The 17,460-nt window shown below is 37.9% G+C and overlaps 1 protein-coding gene across 8 annotated transcripts in view; it reads right to left on the reverse strand.

Annotated features, from left to right (window-relative positions):
* The window catches only part of ppfibp1b (PPFIA binding protein 1b), a 52,668-nt gene that overhangs the window by 18,068 nt on the left and 17,140 nt on the right, over positions 1–17,460 (reverse strand). For 2 of the 8 annotated variants that reach the window (XM_057836386.1, XM_057836393.1), the window contains exons 6-17: positions 16,580–16,711; positions 16,201–16,293; positions 15,382–15,474; positions 7,599–7,713; positions 7,397–7,429; positions 4,634–4,695; positions 4,470–4,554; positions 4,227–4,351; positions 3,199–3,296; positions 1,858–1,918; positions 1,487–1,661; positions 1,154–1,186 (exon numbers count right to left, since the gene is read on the reverse strand). In XM_057836386.1, coding sequence (XP_057692369.1) covers positions 1,154–1,186; positions 1,487–1,661; positions 1,858–1,918; positions 3,199–3,296; positions 4,227–4,351; positions 4,470–4,554; positions 4,634–4,695; positions 7,397–7,429; positions 7,599–7,713; positions 15,382–15,474; positions 16,201–16,293; positions 16,580–16,711 — 1,105 coding nt within the window. The remainder of the gene's footprint in view (positions 1–1,153; positions 1,187–1,486; positions 1,662–1,857; positions 1,919–3,198; positions 3,297–4,226; positions 4,352–4,469; positions 4,555–4,633; positions 4,696–7,396; positions 7,430–7,598; positions 7,714–15,381; positions 15,475–16,200; positions 16,294–16,579; positions 16,712–17,460) is intronic. The other 6 variants (XM_057836390.1, XM_057836388.1, XM_057836391.1 and 3 more) reach the window with 6 other exon arrangements.

A 17,460-nucleotide genomic window follows, 5' to 3' on the forward strand; every position in this document is an offset into this window, starting at 1 on the left:
CAGCATATGAAGTAGCTTACACACGAAATGCTGCTCCTCATTTACCCACTAAAAGACAGCAGCACTTTAACCCTTTATTGCCAAATGTATCACATTTGATACACCTAAAATTTCATGATTTTCAGATTTAGAATTTTGACATTTCTTTTTGGAAAAAAAAAAAAAAACATGATTTAGCATGGGTTATAGAAATTAGAGCGCTTATTACACATACTGACTTTTCTTTTCACAAATTTGAAAAAAAAGGTTTCATTAGGACCTTATTTTTCAAATTTTGGGATTCTCTGATAATTGCTTCATGTTGCAGGTATTTAAGGGCTAAGCAACATTACTCCCTTTGACCCTCTACTTCCAATTTTCTAAAATGGCGACAATCAACAAAAAAAAGTTGACTGTGACGGCCAACGCTTCAAGGATAGGTGGAAATTGGACTATTTCTTCACTAAAATATGCAACAACTGTGTCTTGCCTCATTTGCAAAGAGACAGTCGCTGTTCTTAAAGATTTCAATGTGAGGCGATATTACCAAACAAGACACGCTGACATGTACGACAAGATTATAGGGAAGATACACAGCGAGAAATTGAAGCAACTTGAAGCTAGTTTAATTTCACAGCAGTAGTATTTCGCAAGAGCCCGAGAGTCGAAAGAGAACGCCGCAAAGGCTAGTTGCGAGATTGTTGAAAATATTCATTTAAAAAACATAATAAAGTAAATGTGACACACTTAATGGCTTGCTAAATTTTGCTTAAATATATTGTTCTACGTAAAGGACGTCAGCCAAGGTCGGCCCCCTACATTTTTACCACGCCAAATCTGGCCCCCTTTGCAAAAAGTTTGGACACCCCTGTCCTACATATTCTTGAAAAGCATCATACCAGTATTTGTTCGTTTTACAAATATAAAAATATTTTTGATTTTCATGATAATACAGGACAAAGCGCGTCCCTTATTAGCTTAATACTGGATGCATACTTTTGATTCCGTTTTTCAAGGGACGGTTGGCAACCCTAGTGACAAGAGTTTTGCCGTTAGGACTCTGCAGCTTCTAAAACAGGAGCTGAGCGATGAGTTCAGGAAAGAGAGTTGTACAATGAAGACACGGAGTATCTTCATCAATCCTTCCTGCAATGAGCAGCGGGCTATACTGTACCTAGCATAGGTGCGCTCGCACTGCGGCTGCGGTCTTCATGTATTACGTACACACACAAAACATGACAAGAAGAAGAAAAACATGATACACAGAATTCATAATTGAAAAAAACAAAAAATTGGGGAGGAACTAATATTCAAATAGGAGTCCACATATAGGGGAAAAAGGGCACACAAAACCACACAGACAGATTTTAACAATCAAATGAGAACTGCAGCTTGAAGATAATGATGGCCTGTGTGGTTTATCCCATGGGTGTGTCTTGTTGCCTTTAAAAAAATGTCCACAGTGGGAAAGAAAACTAAACTTTCAGCTACCTCGCTTTGTGCTTACCAAGATTCTGGGAATTTCCAGTCTTCCTGCCTCCACGTAGCTTGAAGAAGCCCTTTCCGAAAGATGAGCGGGCCTTTTTGGAGCCAAAGCTGTCGTCATCTGTGGTTATAAGCGAGACTGCGGGGGAACTTGCTGGTGGCTTGTCAACCGTTTGTGTGATGTCCACACGTGTGTTCTAGAATAGCACACATTTGCATGAATAGAACAGTGAATAAAGTGCGTGCAACAACTGATCTGCTATAGTATGATTTGCTGAATAATTATAATGCTAAAAAATGGATAATTTATGAGATGCAGATTTTAAAATATCCTGTACGTATAGGAAATGAACTGATAATTGAGAAAAGGGTAAAATAAAGACTGTATTTTACCTTATCCGTATTGCTTCGTTCCACAAGTTCATGGCCGACAGACTTGCTTGTATCTTGACCACTGTAAAGATCATCAGATCAATAAAAGTTGTTAACAGTGGGAATGTGGCACGAAAAGAAAATGTTTCGAGTAGGGCTTAGCAGCTTTGAGATCATAGCCCGAAAAAAAAATTTGAGGTTGATCTTAGTAATCAGCTGTGACATTTAATTAAGCCTCACTTTAATGGACAAGATAGTCCTTTAAAAATAATTTTGATGGTTTTCAAGCAAATTATTACATTCCAGTTGAGATAAACTGTAAAACTAAACAAACATGATAAAGAAAACTGCACATACTGTGCATTAAAATACAAAACATTTTGCAATTCTTTGTTCTCAAAAATCCATTAGCTTAAAAGTTTGCATTGTGTTATGAATATTCACACAGATACAGTACATCTAAAATGCCTTTGCATGCTGACAAAACAATTCATGTCAATTTATTTTGGTAATTTTCCGTTAGCTGTTTTAGTATATATCTATTAATTATATATACACAGGTAGTCCCCGGGTTACGACGTACCCAATTTACAAGATTATGACGCCGGCTCCAGTTGTTTTTTTTTTTTTTTTTGAATGAAACAAAAAACTTTATATTTTTAAATTGTCAAAAAAAAAAAAATTCAAGATGGGACAGTATGAAAAAAAATAATCCTTTCTTTGAACAGATCGCCCAACCCAAGGTTTGCGTTAGAATGAAAGTTATCCACACAGGCAGTGAAATTAGCACATATGCGGTATATATCATTATACCAAAATATATTTTTACAAGGAATAAAATATACAATTACGTACGTTCATTAAAAACATTTAAAGGTGCAATACAGAAATTTTTTTGCATTAATTTCAAAGTCTTTTATACTTCATGTACGCTCCACCAATGCCCTGATAAGTACACAGAGCCCTGACATTTTAACTGAGACTGGCTCAAAAAGCCTTTTTTCCTTTCCTTCAATAGAGAGACTTCGGGTCGAACACTTTGGATGAACACGTGCCTGCGCACGTCCACATGCTTCCCCGCGGCAGCAGGCTGTTTCACCAAGCCTTCACCTAGTCTTCGCTTGACAAAAACACTTCTCTAACCCAGTTAAAACTCGCTACTAACAGTAAACAACCACATTTGCCGATTTTATGTTTCTGGTGCTGATTGGATGGGCGACAAGCATGCATGAGCTTAACACAGGCTGTGGTTATGCTTTAAGCCTGAGGTGGCAGTTGCGAATAAAAAAAGTGACAAACTCCATATATCACCTTTAAGAAAAAACAGGTAGCCTTTTTGTGGAGAGAATATCAATATTTTACCTATCCACATCTGTAGCTGAAGGGTCTGTGGCTTGCTCACGATAAGAAGAGCTGGACGAGGGTGAACCATCCTCACAGAGCCCGTTGAGGATCTCCAGCTGCAAGAAAGATGCACAGAAAGGCCGCTAACTTTAATGCACATTGCCCGTGCCAACATTCCATAAAGGACTCCTGCATCACCTGCACAGAAAGAGAGTAAACAACTACTATTCAATAAAAGCGATGTTAACATGTTAAAGTTTCAAATATGTGAAGTGATTGTGAGACACTGTTTTAAAGTCTATTCTTAAGGAAAATGAAGTTTACTCATGTTTAAACAGGGATTTTTACATGCAATTCATAATATCTATAGTTACTATATATCTATACTATTATTATTATTATATATTGGAAATCAGTAGAATTGACCACTACGGCTGTGATCACTAACACTGCAGCGCACGCCAGCGACGACATATCTCAGGTGAAGAATGACCTAGCTGCATCCAAATCCAACATTGCCACAAGCAGAACGGTAATGAAAATTACCATGGAGTTGCGCAATCTGGAGATGATTGTTCGTCGGAATGCAGTAAGGAATGAAGACCGCGACGAGGAATGAATCAACTTAAGGATGTGACGGATGCAGGCTGCCGTATGTCCTCAGCTATCCTTTATCTACTGGATCGAATCAGCAAAATGAACTAAGTCACACTGAACTATGAACTAATATACCGGATCGAATCAACAAAACGAACTAATCGCCGTGATCGACAATGACTATTGGGAAGATGAACATTTACCCAATCCATAATCACTTGTAATCATCACACAATTTGAAATGTCAAAATAGTTATTCGATAATTTGGTATACTGGGGACAGGATCTAATAAGCTTTGGCTTCTCCCGTCAGCCATTTTTCTTTTCGGGTTTAATTGAATGTAAACACAAATGAATGCTGTACGTTTGGATTGTTGCCTGTCCACGCCTGAAAAGGAAAATAAAACAAAATACCTATAGAGATATTTGTCACATTGCACTGGACAAACCTCATTTGGGTTTTTCCTTTGCTCTTCACCATCTGTAAGCTCATTTGGGTCTGTAGAAACATAGTTTGATGACAAGCATGAAGTGGAGCCATCAGCATGACACCCCACATTCTCATTAGAAATCTCTACAAAACAATGAAAACAACAATGCATTGAAAAAAAAATGTCAACCAGAAAATATAATTATTTTCTTTTAATTTTCAGACATTGTAACAAGTTGTAAATTAAAAAGAAATGTCAAACCTTTTTTTCCTTGCACTGACATCACCATGTCTTGAACTTTCTTGTACCTCATCAGTGACTGCTTGAGTTCCTCAATCTTATGGTCCTGCAAACAAGAGAGTTTGCTCAACTCAAAAAAGAGTAAAGAGCCTCTTTTATATCTAGGAAATTGAGGGCAACTATACCTTCTGTTCATTTGCCACTGTCAACGATTCAACCGCTTTCTTCATTCGCTGCACTTCCACATCTAATGAGTAACAATAAACATTAGACATGTGAAAGTTGGTAGCTTATAGATGAGAAATCAGTTGGTTAAAGTAATCAAAATCCAATGAAAAACCACCTCATTTTGTGTTATTGCTTTAAATTACTATTTTGGTTTACTTTAATACACAGACCTGGAGGTCCTTGCTGAAAGGGCTGGCTGTCCCAGAGGACTGGGCTCCGTGGAAAGTTACGTAGACGTGGAATTTACTCAAGCAACACTACCACTTTAGAAGTGTCTTACAAGAGCTAGGAAGAAAACTAACTGTACCACTGCAGTCTTCTTTAGAGATAAAAGATACATTTGCCCCGCAAGTGAATCTAGTCGAACAACTTATCAAAAAGGCACATAAAAAGCCAACTCTTTTTGAATAGCTATGCAAACTGTATGCTTTGGTGAGGTGACAAGTATAATTTTATAGTACGTTTTACTGTATATGGTAGGGCGGTATGGCCTTCATTTTCCAATGGAGCCTAACATTGTTCACGTTTTGACTGACTTTACAATAGAAGAATTAAAAAAAAAAAAAAAAAAAGACATTAAACTGTCATATTATTCAAATTAATTTATCAACCTATATTTTAGATATGGCGGAAAACACAGACAAGACTGAAAAAAGCAGTTTCTGTTCTTGCACTCTCTTTAAAATAAACTGCTGTATTTTAAGCCAAAAGAACTGATGTGCTTGATAGAACAATATGTCTATACGCTGCCATAGCAGATTCATGGTGCATTAAGCCCCCAAACCATTTTTAATATGTCCGTCTTACTCTGAAAACCCCCGTTTACAGACGTCGCGCAACCGCTTTTGTTTCAACCCAGCCATAAAACAAAAATAATTTATTATTCAAAATGTCTCTCATTTTTAGCTTTGAATCATTAATTGATGTCTAATATTTCGTTTAAAAAAAAATTCTTAAAAAAATTACTCGCATATTTTAAACTTAAAATCTTTAATCTTTAAATCTACCTCATCGCTCAATCGTACTTTTTTTTTGTAACTATTGCCTTTTCTCCGATATGTTAGATGATAATCCATCCAAACAGAGAAAAAAAAAAAAAAAAAAAAAAAAAAAAAAACGTTTAAAAGGGTAAATATATGAAAGAAGAACATCTCGACCACTCCTTAATGTCTGCAATTTCTGCATCGCGACCCTTGTTATATTACTATGTTTCACCCATAAAATCCCCCATAAATCCAGCTGTGGCTTGACACTCAGTGATACATGCTACATCGAGTTTTTGGAACAAAACAAGGTACGCGATAATATCTCGTCAAAGTCATGGAGTTTTTAATTCTGCTCTTTCATGCTCTCACCTCCAGATGGAGTTTCGCTGTTTAAAAAAAAAAATATATATATATATATTTTTTTTTTGATAAATTCACATTTTTTTCTACCCCCAGAAAATTGAGATTTTAAGCTTTCCAATGATGTATCACACGTGCATATCGGACAATTTTGAAAGTTGGCCAAATTGGGGGTCTCAGAGTGGAACTTCAAGTCACCCGAGTGTTTTCCGCCATATCCATTATCACCATTGATTTTTACCCGTTTATTATATATGAAAACCCAACACGATCTGCACTTGTATATTGATTATTTTATATTAAGCACTTTGCTCAGGACTAGGGGCAGCAACCTCTGCGCACCTTACTAGATAATACGATTTCTGATACGGGGATAACGATCTTACGATACGGTGATACAACAATTATCGATACATGGGTCAGGAAATCAACCTGCAATATTCTACAGCTACAATTATGAAAGTGAAAAACAATCTAATACTCCATGGAACAAAAAACATTTTTTGCACTTTCATGGGCAAGGTGTCAAAAACTTCCTCACAGAGAATATTTCAGTGCAATGTTTCTGTAAATGAACACAGCAACACTATATTATTGCAACATTCTTGTAAACAAATGAGTCTTTCATAACAGACACTTTTAGTGGAAAATTTCAGTAGCCACCCATTGGTTCACCTTATTAAACGATTTTTGACAGGACTATATCGATAACCTATTGGAATACATATTAACGCGCTAACGCCATATTGTCACACTCCCTGGACATTAGGAAAAAATCACTAAAAATGAAGGTAAAACATCAGATCAATCTTAACTTATTTTTCATGCATTTAGTAACATCAACATCAATACGATAACTACGAATATAAGAAAGATCAGTGACAGTCAAGGCACAAATATGGAGACAGTCAAACAATGTAACAGACCAATGAACACGATAGCAACATTGGTTAGCAGAACACACATTGGTCACTGGTGTGAGAAGGAAGTGTTTAGAGAAGTTAGGGGGAGCAGGGTGATCTTCAGGGTTTGAGGCAGAAGGATGAGTGAACAGCCTGAAAGGTTATCAACACATTTCATTCCTCATTACTGTCAAAAACCACAAGGCTTAACAGGCAATGTGGCAGTACCAGATTATATTTTAAAAACAAACTGTGATGGCCTTGAGGATGATGTTGGCTTGGTTCGGTTTAGATCCTTAGAAACTGCATAAAAACAACCTAGTTTAAAGGAATTGTGATGTTCTCAGGGCATATTAGCGCTCTGATGGGCAAATACAGTAATGGACAAGCAGAGTTCACATGGCTCATGCTCGTTCATGCAAACAGAGGTTGAGATGGGTGCAATTATGAACAGAAGTATAAACCCTCTTACGTTTTTCCTTCAGCCTCTTTCTAAGAGTTTCATCTGGATGAGAGAATAAAGAGCAACACACGGGGAGAATAAAATACAATTTGCAGTCAGTTATGCCTTCTGATAAAATAAAGAAAGCACCCCAACGCACTGACCGTTCAACAGCCTTGTAATAACTTTAAAATTAATGTGCATGCTCTCGTAATTTAACAATGTTTCCCACCTCTCTCAGTAGGATCAATACTGCTTGAGGCCATGACTTTGAAGCCCGTCTCGTCCTGTAGTTTGCCCTCTTTGTCTTTGCCCTCTAGTTGCCTTCTCAGTTTGACGAGCTCCTCCTGTTAAACGCAGCACACGTGTAATTTCATTCTCACAGACACAAAGATACCTCGCCTAACTTCACACAACAAAAGAACCAACACCAAAAGGTTCACAGATTCTGATGTTTCCTATGGGGTAAGCAGGCAAAACCTGGGGTGCGTCTCTTGAGTCCTATTTGCAACCTCCTGGCTGCAAAGATTATGTGGGTCATTCCAGGATTGGAGGACATTGTGAATTTAAAATTCTTGAAAAATAAGCCTGCACTTCTCTGGTTTTCCTAAAAGTCTTCATAGCTGATCTCACAGATCAAATTTACATGTTTTATTACATGACTTGTTTGATAAGTATTTACTATATTTGGCATAATAACAGTAACTGGGTTGCTTATCTGTACAATTAGCTTTTTTTAAGGTTGAAGCAAGCTGTTACTTCTGACCAAGACAACAAATGTCATGTAAAGAGAAAAAATAATGAAAAATTATTTTATTCTGATCATATGGGTTGCGTAACGTTGAGTGAAACATTGAATCAAGGATTTCTTTTATATACACACACGCACATATATATATATACAGTGCCTTGCAAAAGTATTCGGCCCCCTTGAATCTTGCAACCTTTCGCCACATTTCAGGCTTCAAACATAAAGATATGAAATTTAATTTTTTTGTCAAGAATCAACAACAAGTGGGACACAATCGTGAAGTGGAACAACATTTATTGGATAATTTAAACTTTTTTAACAAATAAAAAACTGAAAAGTGGGGCGTGCAATATTATTCGGCCCCTTTACTTTCAGTGCAGCAAACTCACTCCAGAAGTTCAGTGAGGATCTCTGAAACCCACCGACGTCACAAAATCACGTGCTCGCTGTATTGTTCCGCCCCCTTGTCCGTCATTTTGTGTCTGTATTATCAACGGTCTCAATTGATCGAGCAATTTATAATGCATTTCATGGAAGACCCGGTGCTTTCGGATGCCGTAAACTCACTTGATGCGTTGCATAAAAGGCGTTATGTGGAAAAGCTTCAGTTTATCCATTCGCCAGATCCATATTTGATGCCTAAATCGATGTTTTTCGACCCGCTGTCTCCGCCGTATTTGCCTGACATCTGCTAGCTACCCTGATATGTACAACTATCTTGTCCACACAAAATCCGCCTATTCTCACGAAAGTTTGAAAAACTTTAAGAGCTTGGAGGCTTATAAATACTTCGTTGCTGGTTGGGTGAAACAGGTCCTCGTCCACGAAAATTGGGCAGGAATCTATCTTGTGCTTGGAAAGGTGAGTTACGAAATTTTCAATTCAAAATCTTTTGTTCTTGCTAACATCCACTGTCAAGTCTAATGTATTTCATGTCATTTGTCAATGGAGCTAGGGCTTTTAATGTTTATATGGTTTAGCGATAGCACTCTCACTACATACATACGTGTATGTTGTCAGCGATTAGCCTAGCAATGATCTTAATTGTGGTTGTCAGCCCAAAACCCTCTAAATATATATTAAATGCATCTTACCAGATATAAAATGACTACTACATAATCTGTGGTAATCGTTTGGAGCCCAGTTTTCTCGTCGAATTGCAGCAGCCCATCTCGCTCTCTCCTCTCCGGGTCTCTCGGAATCCGGTAGAACTTCAAGTCTCTCCGTCTATCTTCTCTGTTATTGCAACCGACCGCCACACACGCCTTCACCATTTTGATTATTAATGTTAACGAGCAGAAAAACACGCCGTAAATAGGAGGAATGTACGTAGCCGTAACAGGTAAACATGATGTGTTGACGGACAATTGGGCGGCACCAGTCAGGAGAGCGGAGTTGTGACGTCACGTGGGTAGGGTCTATAAATGCAACTGCTCTGTGATAGTCTCAGGGTTCTGTTTAAAGTGCAGAGAGCATTATGAAAACCAAGGAACACACCAGGCAGGTCCGAGATACTGTTGTGGAGAAGTTTAAAGCCGGATTTGGATACAAAAGGATTTCCCAAGCTTTAAACATCTCAAGGAGCACTGTGCAAGCCATCATATTGAAATGGAAGGAGCATCAGACCACTGCAAATCTACCAAGACCTGGCCGTCCTTCCAAACTTTCTTCTCAAACAAGGAGAAAACTGATCAGAGATGCAGCCAAGAGGCCCATGATCACTCTGGATGAACTTCAGAGATCTACAGCTGAGGTGAGAGAGTCTGTCCATAGGACAACAATCAGTCGTACACTGCACAAATCTGGCCTTTTGGAAGAGTGGCAAGAAGAAAGCTATTTCTCAAAGATATCCATAAAAAGTCTCGTTTAAAGTTTGCCACAAGCCACCTGGGAGACACACCAAACATGTGGAAGAAGGTGCTCTGGTCAGATGAAACCAAAATTGAACTTTTTGGCCACAATGCAAAACGATATGTTTGGCGTAAAAGCAACACAGCTCATCACCCTGAACACACCATCCCCACTGTCAAACATGGTGGTGGCAGCATCATGGTTTGGGCCTGCTTTTCTTCAGCAGGGACAGGGAAGATGGTTGAAAATGACGGGAAGATGGATGCAGCCAAATACAGGAACATTCTGGAAGAAAACCTGTTGGTATCTGCACAAGACCTGAGACTGGGACGGAGATTTATCTTCCAACAGGACAATGATCCAAAACATAAAGCCAAATCTACAATGGAATGGTTAAAAAATAAACGTATCCAGGTGTTAGAATGGCCAAGTCAAAGTCCAGACCTGAATCCAATCGAGAATCTGTGGAAAGAGCTGAAGACTGCTGTTCACAAACACTCTCCACCCAACCTTACTGAGCTCGAGCTGTTTTGCAAGGAAGAATGGGCAAGAATGTCAGTCTCTCGATGAGCAAAACTGATAGAAACATACCCCAAGCGACTTGCAGCTGTAATTGGAGCAAAAGGTGGCGCTACAAAGTCTTAACGCAAGGGGGCCGAATAATATTGCACGCCCCACTTTTCAGTTTTTTATTTGTTAAAAAAGTTTAAATTATCCAATAAATGTTGTTCCACTTCACGATTGTGTCCCACTTGTTGTTGATTCTTGACAAAAAAATTAAAATTTCATATCTTTATGTTTGAAGCCTGAAATGTGGCGAAAGGTTGCAAGATTCAAGGGTGCCGAATACTTTTGCAAGGCACTGTATGTATGTATATGCAAAAGTATTCAGTAAAACCGACAAATTAAAAATAGTTCGGGGGCTTAATGCGCCATGAATCTGCTATGGCAGCATATAGACGTATTGTTCTATCACACTCAACAGTTATTTTGGCTTAAAATACAGCAGTTTATTGTAAAGAAAGGTGCTTGTTCAGCCTTGTCTGTGTTTTCCGCCATGTATGTATGTATATATACATACAGTGCCTTGCAAAAGTATTCGGCCCCCTTGAACCTTGCAACCTTTTGCCACATTTCAGGCTTCAAACATAAAGATATAAAATTTTAATTTTTTGTCAAGAATCAACAACAAGTGGGACACAATCGTGAAGTGGAACAACATTTATTGGATAATTTAAACTTTTTTAACAAATAAAAAACTGAAAAGTAGGGCGTGCAATATTATTCGGCCCCTTTACTTTCAGTGCAGCAAACTCACTCCAGATGTTCAGTGAGGATCTCTGAATGATCCAATGTTGTCCTAAATGACCGATGATGATAAATAGAATCCAAATGTGTGTAATCAAGTCTCCGTATAAATGCACCTGCTCTGTGATAGTCTCAGGGTTCTGTTTAAAGTGCAGAGAGCATTATGAAAACCAAGGAACACACCAGGCAGGTCCGAGATACTGTTGTGGAGAAGTTTAAAGCCGGATTTGGATACAAAAGGATTTCCCAAGCTTTAAACATCTCAAGGAGCACTGTGCAAGCCATCATATTGAAATGGAAGGAGCATCAGACCACTGCAAATCTACCAAGACCTGGCCGTCCTTCCAAACTTTCTTCTCAAACAAGGAGAAAACTGATCAGAGATGCAGCCAAGAGGCCCATGATCACTCTGGATGAACTTCAGAGATCTACAGCTGAGGTGAGAGAGTCTGTCCATAGGACAACAATCAGTCGTACACTGCACAAATCTGGCCTTTATGGAAGAGTGCCAAGAAGAAAGTCATTTCTCAAAGATATCCATAAAAAGTCTCGTTTAAAGTTTGCCACAAGCCACCTGGGAGACACACCAAACATGTGGAAGAAGGTGCTCTGGTCAGATGAAACCAAAATTGAACTTTTTGGCCACAATGCAAAACGATATGTTTGGCGTAAAAGCAACACAGCTCATCACCCTGAACACACCATCCCCACTGTCAAACATGGTGGTGGCAGCATCATGGTTTGGGCCTGCTTTTCTTCAGCAGGGACAGGGAAGATGGTTAAAAATGACGGGAAGATGGATGCAGCCAAATACAGGAACATTCTGGAAGAAAACCTGTTGGTATCTGCACAAGACCTGAGACTGGGACGGAGATTTATCTTCCAACAGGACAATGATCCAAAACATAAAGCCAAATCTACAATGGAATGGTTCAAAAATAAACGTATCCAGGTGTTAAAATGGCCAAGTCAAAGTCCAGACCTGAATCCAATCGAGAATCTGTGGAAAGAGCTGAAGACTGCTGTTCACAAACACTCTCCATCCAACCTCACTGAGCTCGAGCTGTTTTACAAGGAAGAATGGGCAAGAATGTCAGTCTCTCGATGTGCAAAACTGATAGAAACATACCCCAAGCGACTTGCAGCTGTAATTGGAGCAAAAGGTGGCGCTACAAAGTCTTAACGCAAGGGGGCCGAATAATATTGCACGCCCCATTTTTCAGTTTTTTATTTGTTAAAAAAGTTTAAATTATCCAATAAATTTTGTTCCACTTCACGATTGTGTCCCACTTGTTGTTGATTCTTGACAAAAAATTAAAATTTTATATCTTTATGTTTGAAGCCTGAAATGTGGCGAAAGGTTGCAAGGTTCAAGGGGGCCGAATACTTTTGCAAGGCACTGTACATACATACATACATACATGGTGGAAAACACAGACAAGGCTGAACAAGCACCTTTCTTTACAATAAACTGCTGTATTTTAAGCCAAAATAACTGTTGACTGTTGAGTGTGATAGAACAATACGTCTATATGCTGCCATAGCAGATTCATGGCGCATTAAGCCCCCGAACTATTTTTAATTTGTCGGTTTTACCCTGGAAACCCCCGTTTACCAATTTTTGTTTCAACCTAGCCATAAAAAGAAGGTATGTAACTATATCTATTATTCGAAACTTCATGTTTGTCATCATTTTTAGCTTAGAATGATTATTTGATGTCTAATATTTGGTTAAAAAAAAAAAAAAAAAACTTTAAAAATTATTCACTCACATATTTTAAACTTTTAAACAAATTACGTCACAATGAAAAAAATTGCGTCTGTAAATAAGTCCTGGATATCTACCTCATACCTATCGCTTAAATGTATTTTTTTTGTTACGCTCCCATTTCCCCCCAATATTTTAGATGATAAATAATCGATGCAAACAAAAAAAATAGAAAAAAACAAAAAACAAAAAACGTTTAAAAGGGTAACTACAGTATTTGAAAATCTCGACCACTCCTTGATGTCTGCGATTTCTGCATCACGACCATTGTTATACTACCATGTTTCACCCATAAAACCCTCCCAAAATCCGTCGGTGGCCATTCACAGCTGTGTCTTGACACTTGGTGATACATGCTACAGGGAGTTTTCGATCGAAAAGAGGTAAGTACGCGATAATATCTCGTTAAAATCATGGTGTCTTTAATTATGCTCTCGCATTCTCTCACCTCCAGTTAGGGTTTTGCTGTTTAAAATGTTTTTTTTTTTAAATGCCCTCCTGTTCAATTTTTCTTCCCCCAGAAAATTGAGATTTTAAGCTTTCCAATGATGTATCATACATGCGTATAGGACAAAATTTTAAATTGGGCTAAATTGGGGGTCTCAAAGCCGAACTTCAAGTCACCTGAGTGTTTTCCGCCATATATATGTTACAGGGTGACCCAAAAAAAAGTTTACACTTAGTTGACTGCTTGTTTAAAGCCATTGAAACATATCTAAATAGGTTGTCATGCTTAAGTGATTCATTAAGGTCACTCAATGCAGCTGGTAATCGCTCGTCTCTAAAATTCCTGTGCTTCTGCTGAAAATGAAGAAAACTTTAGCTGTACCTGAATTGCTGCGTGCCGGTCTGACACCTACTGAGATTGCAGCAAATCTGAGAATATCCAGATGTGCAGTCTACAAAGTTAAAAAGAAGCAGAAAGATACTGGAACAGCCTCACGAAACCCTGGGTCTGGAAAACCCGATCTGTGCGGACCAAAAAATTGATTGACAAGGTGATATGTGGCCACCCCAGAGTCCAGATCTCAATCCCCTGGATTATAGCATATGGGCAACTGTGGAGGACAGTGCCTGTAAGAAGCCACAAACTTCTGTGGCAGCCTTGGAGAGGTCCATTGTTAGATCTTGGGAAAAGATGACAGCATCCTACATAAAGAAGACCTGTCAAGTGTTCCGCAGGCGCTTGGAGGCTGTTGTGACACTTAAGGGAGGACACATTGAAAAATAGAGTGTACTGTACATGTTCTTTACAATAATGTATAATTTGTGATTAAATTCTAATTCTAAGATGAATAAACATGGCATTTAAGTTGTATTATGGCAGTGTAAACTTTTTTTTGGGTCACCCTGTATATATATATATATATGTATATATATATATATATATACACACACACACACATACATTGTATATGTACGTATATGAAAAATAAAAGCATGTATATACTGGTATTTCCTCAACCCATTTTTTTGGGAAACTGATTATTTCAGGTCCAGTGTATCATGTGATTCACTGCTATCTTCTTCTATTATGTAAAAAAGCGTGATAGTAAAAGTTGAGTGCACATTCTAGGATAAAAGTTCAAAGAATAATGACTAATATTTGAAATATGTTTATTATAACAAACGTTATTACAGTTACAAGTGACAGCAATTAAAAAAAAAGATTTAAAAAATGTAATTTTAATTGTTTTATTTGAGATTTATTTTGGATCATGAGAAAAATGGCATTTTAGTGGATACTCCAAACTTATTTGGTATTTAAAAATATATTTTTTTAAGCATTATCCTATTTCTCTCATATATGATCTCTTATTCATGGTCATATTACAATTAAATTCATTAAGAAATTACATTTTTTACTAATTTGTACAAGGATTATTAAGAATTTGAAGGGTGAGTAATGTCCTCCAATTCGAGAATGTCCAACATGTAAAAAGAGGAGGGAGGATCAAAGACCTTGCAAATGAGAGAAAGAGAGTCACCCCTCCTGTAAAGGTTATGTGTGTAAGGTGGGTGATGGGGGACACAGAGTACGCCCAGTTTAAAGGGAAGAACAATACAAGACACATTATAAAGGCAAACATTAGACATTCACGCATCAAAATAAATCCAAGCAAAGAAGGTTAAGCTGTCTTTAAAGTCTGGAATCTTTATTTTTCTAGCTGTACTCAATGTGCATTTGGTTCAAAGGGTTAAAGGAGGTTTGCAAGACAACAAAAACTTTTTGGTATACTTTAAAAAAAAAAAAAAATAGAGGAGGAGCCGAAGGAAGGGAGAGGCCAAACCCATAATCATAGAGCAGACACAACAGCGATCCTGAGCAACGCCAACCTTCAGAGCCTGTACTTTGTTCTCCTTCCTCTGTTTCTCATACTGCATCTGGCCCATTTTGATTTTCTGGCTAGAAAGCTTGGCCATTAAAGACTTGCGGAAGGAAAAACCAAGAAAATGAGAGAGAATGTGCAAGACCATCCAGTTAAAAGCGATACACTGTACTCCTAGTGGTATTGTATTGGGAAACATGCCGCAGCTGTTGCAAATCAATCAGGTGTTAGTTTTCATGAAGATTAAGAATTAATCTTTTCAAGACATTTTGGACATTTCCATTTTCCCAACATTTATAGGAAAATTGTGGGGAAGACACAGCATAACTGTGTCCCCCCAGTAGGGGTAAATCATGTTTTATGTTGTCAGAACTTCAAAGCCCTGACCACAAGCACAAAACCTAACTTTGGCATGAACTACATCTCTTGTCAAACATCAGTGGCCTCATGAACGGACAAAAAGTCTTCCAAGAAGAAGCTGTTTTAACAAACGCCATAACTATTAAAATTGTTTATTCTCAGTTCTTTGTATTCGCAGGACCATTGTCCGTATTTGGGACAGCGATTATAAAGCAATCAGTTGATTTTGTGGTGGGAATTTAAACCTGGTTTTAGAGAAAAGGTATTAATGTCTGCATTTGTGTTTGTAATCAAAAATACTTTTAGGATTAATCAGTTATTAAAAGAAGTGGTCATTAGTTGCAACCTAAATCTGGTTTTATTGGGACTTTTACAGTGAAGAAAAAGGAAAAAAAAAAAACAGGCCAGATCAAGTAAATTGATTCCGCAGCTATTTTAAAAATAAGTTTCAGATTAATAAACTCACCTTTGTTGTTTTAAGATTCTTTTCATATTGTTGCTTTTCACTCTCCAGCTCAGTCATTCTGTATCGCAACTCATTCAACTCCAGAATTAAATCCTGAAAGAAGACACTATTAAAATAATTCTTTCAAGGAATGCTAATAAGTGTGTCGATCACGGACAAAAATACAGACACCTATTTCCAGATGTCTTTATACACATTAATTTCTCAGGAATTGTAATTATGCTCCAACATTCAACATTTCAGTTAGCTTGTTCAATGCAATAAAATGTTTTTTTTTTCATATTGTTAATTGTTTGTGTTTGGGGGTGGGCAACAAGGGAAAATACTTGTAGATGACTCAAAGATTACGTATTCCTGTCAGTGGCATTTTTTTGCATACCTCACTGTCCCGAAATCGTTCATCAAAGTCCAGTCTCTCTTTCTGAAAGGAATTTAGTTTTAACTTCAGATTGGACAACTCAGATACAAGCTCCATCTTTTGGTTTTCGAGGGCTGTTCGGCACAAAAGTTCCTGTAGTGAAAAATCAGAGCATGGATAAGAAAACTCACTATGTGATCACTGAGACGATCATGGCAATTGTTATTGTAGACAAGCAAAGAAAGCAACAACTACAATATACAGTGGTATGAAAAAGTATCTGAACCTTTTGGAATTTCTCACATTTCTGCATAAAATCCCCATCAAATGTGATCTGATCTTTGTCAAAATCACACAGATGAAAAAAACTGTTTTAAGTAAAATCACCCAAACATTTATAGGTTGTCATATTATAATGAGGACAGCATGCAAAAAATGAGAGGGGGGGGGGGGGTGAATAAGTAAATGAACCCTCTGCCTCATGCCTAAAGAGACTTAAAGAGCAAGTGAAACTAATTTTTACCAAACATTTTAAGTCAGGTGTGTGCCCAATCACTGATCAGTGGTTTAAAGCTGCCCTGCCCACTATAAAACACACACCTGGTAAGAATTGTCTTGATGAGAAGCATTGTCTGATGTGTATAATGGCTGGGTCAAAAGAGCTGTCTGAAGACCTGCGATCAAGGATTGTCTATTTGTATAAAGCTGGGAAAGGATACAAAATCATCTCTAATAGTTTGGATGTTCATCAATTGACAGTCAGTGAAGTTGTCAACAAATGGAGAGTTTGGCACTGTTGCTCCTCTCCCAAGGAGTGGCCGTCCACCAAAGATGAGGCCAAAAGTTCAGCGCATAATACTCAGAGAAGTAATAAAGAACCCTAGAGTGTCAGCTAAAGACTT

Source organism: Corythoichthys intestinalis, chromosome 5, assembly GCF_030265065.1.
Source record: "Corythoichthys intestinalis isolate RoL2023-P3 chromosome 5, ASM3026506v1, whole genome shotgun sequence".
Taxonomy (NCBI): domain Eukaryota; kingdom Metazoa; phylum Chordata; class Actinopteri; order Syngnathiformes; family Syngnathidae; genus Corythoichthys; species Corythoichthys intestinalis.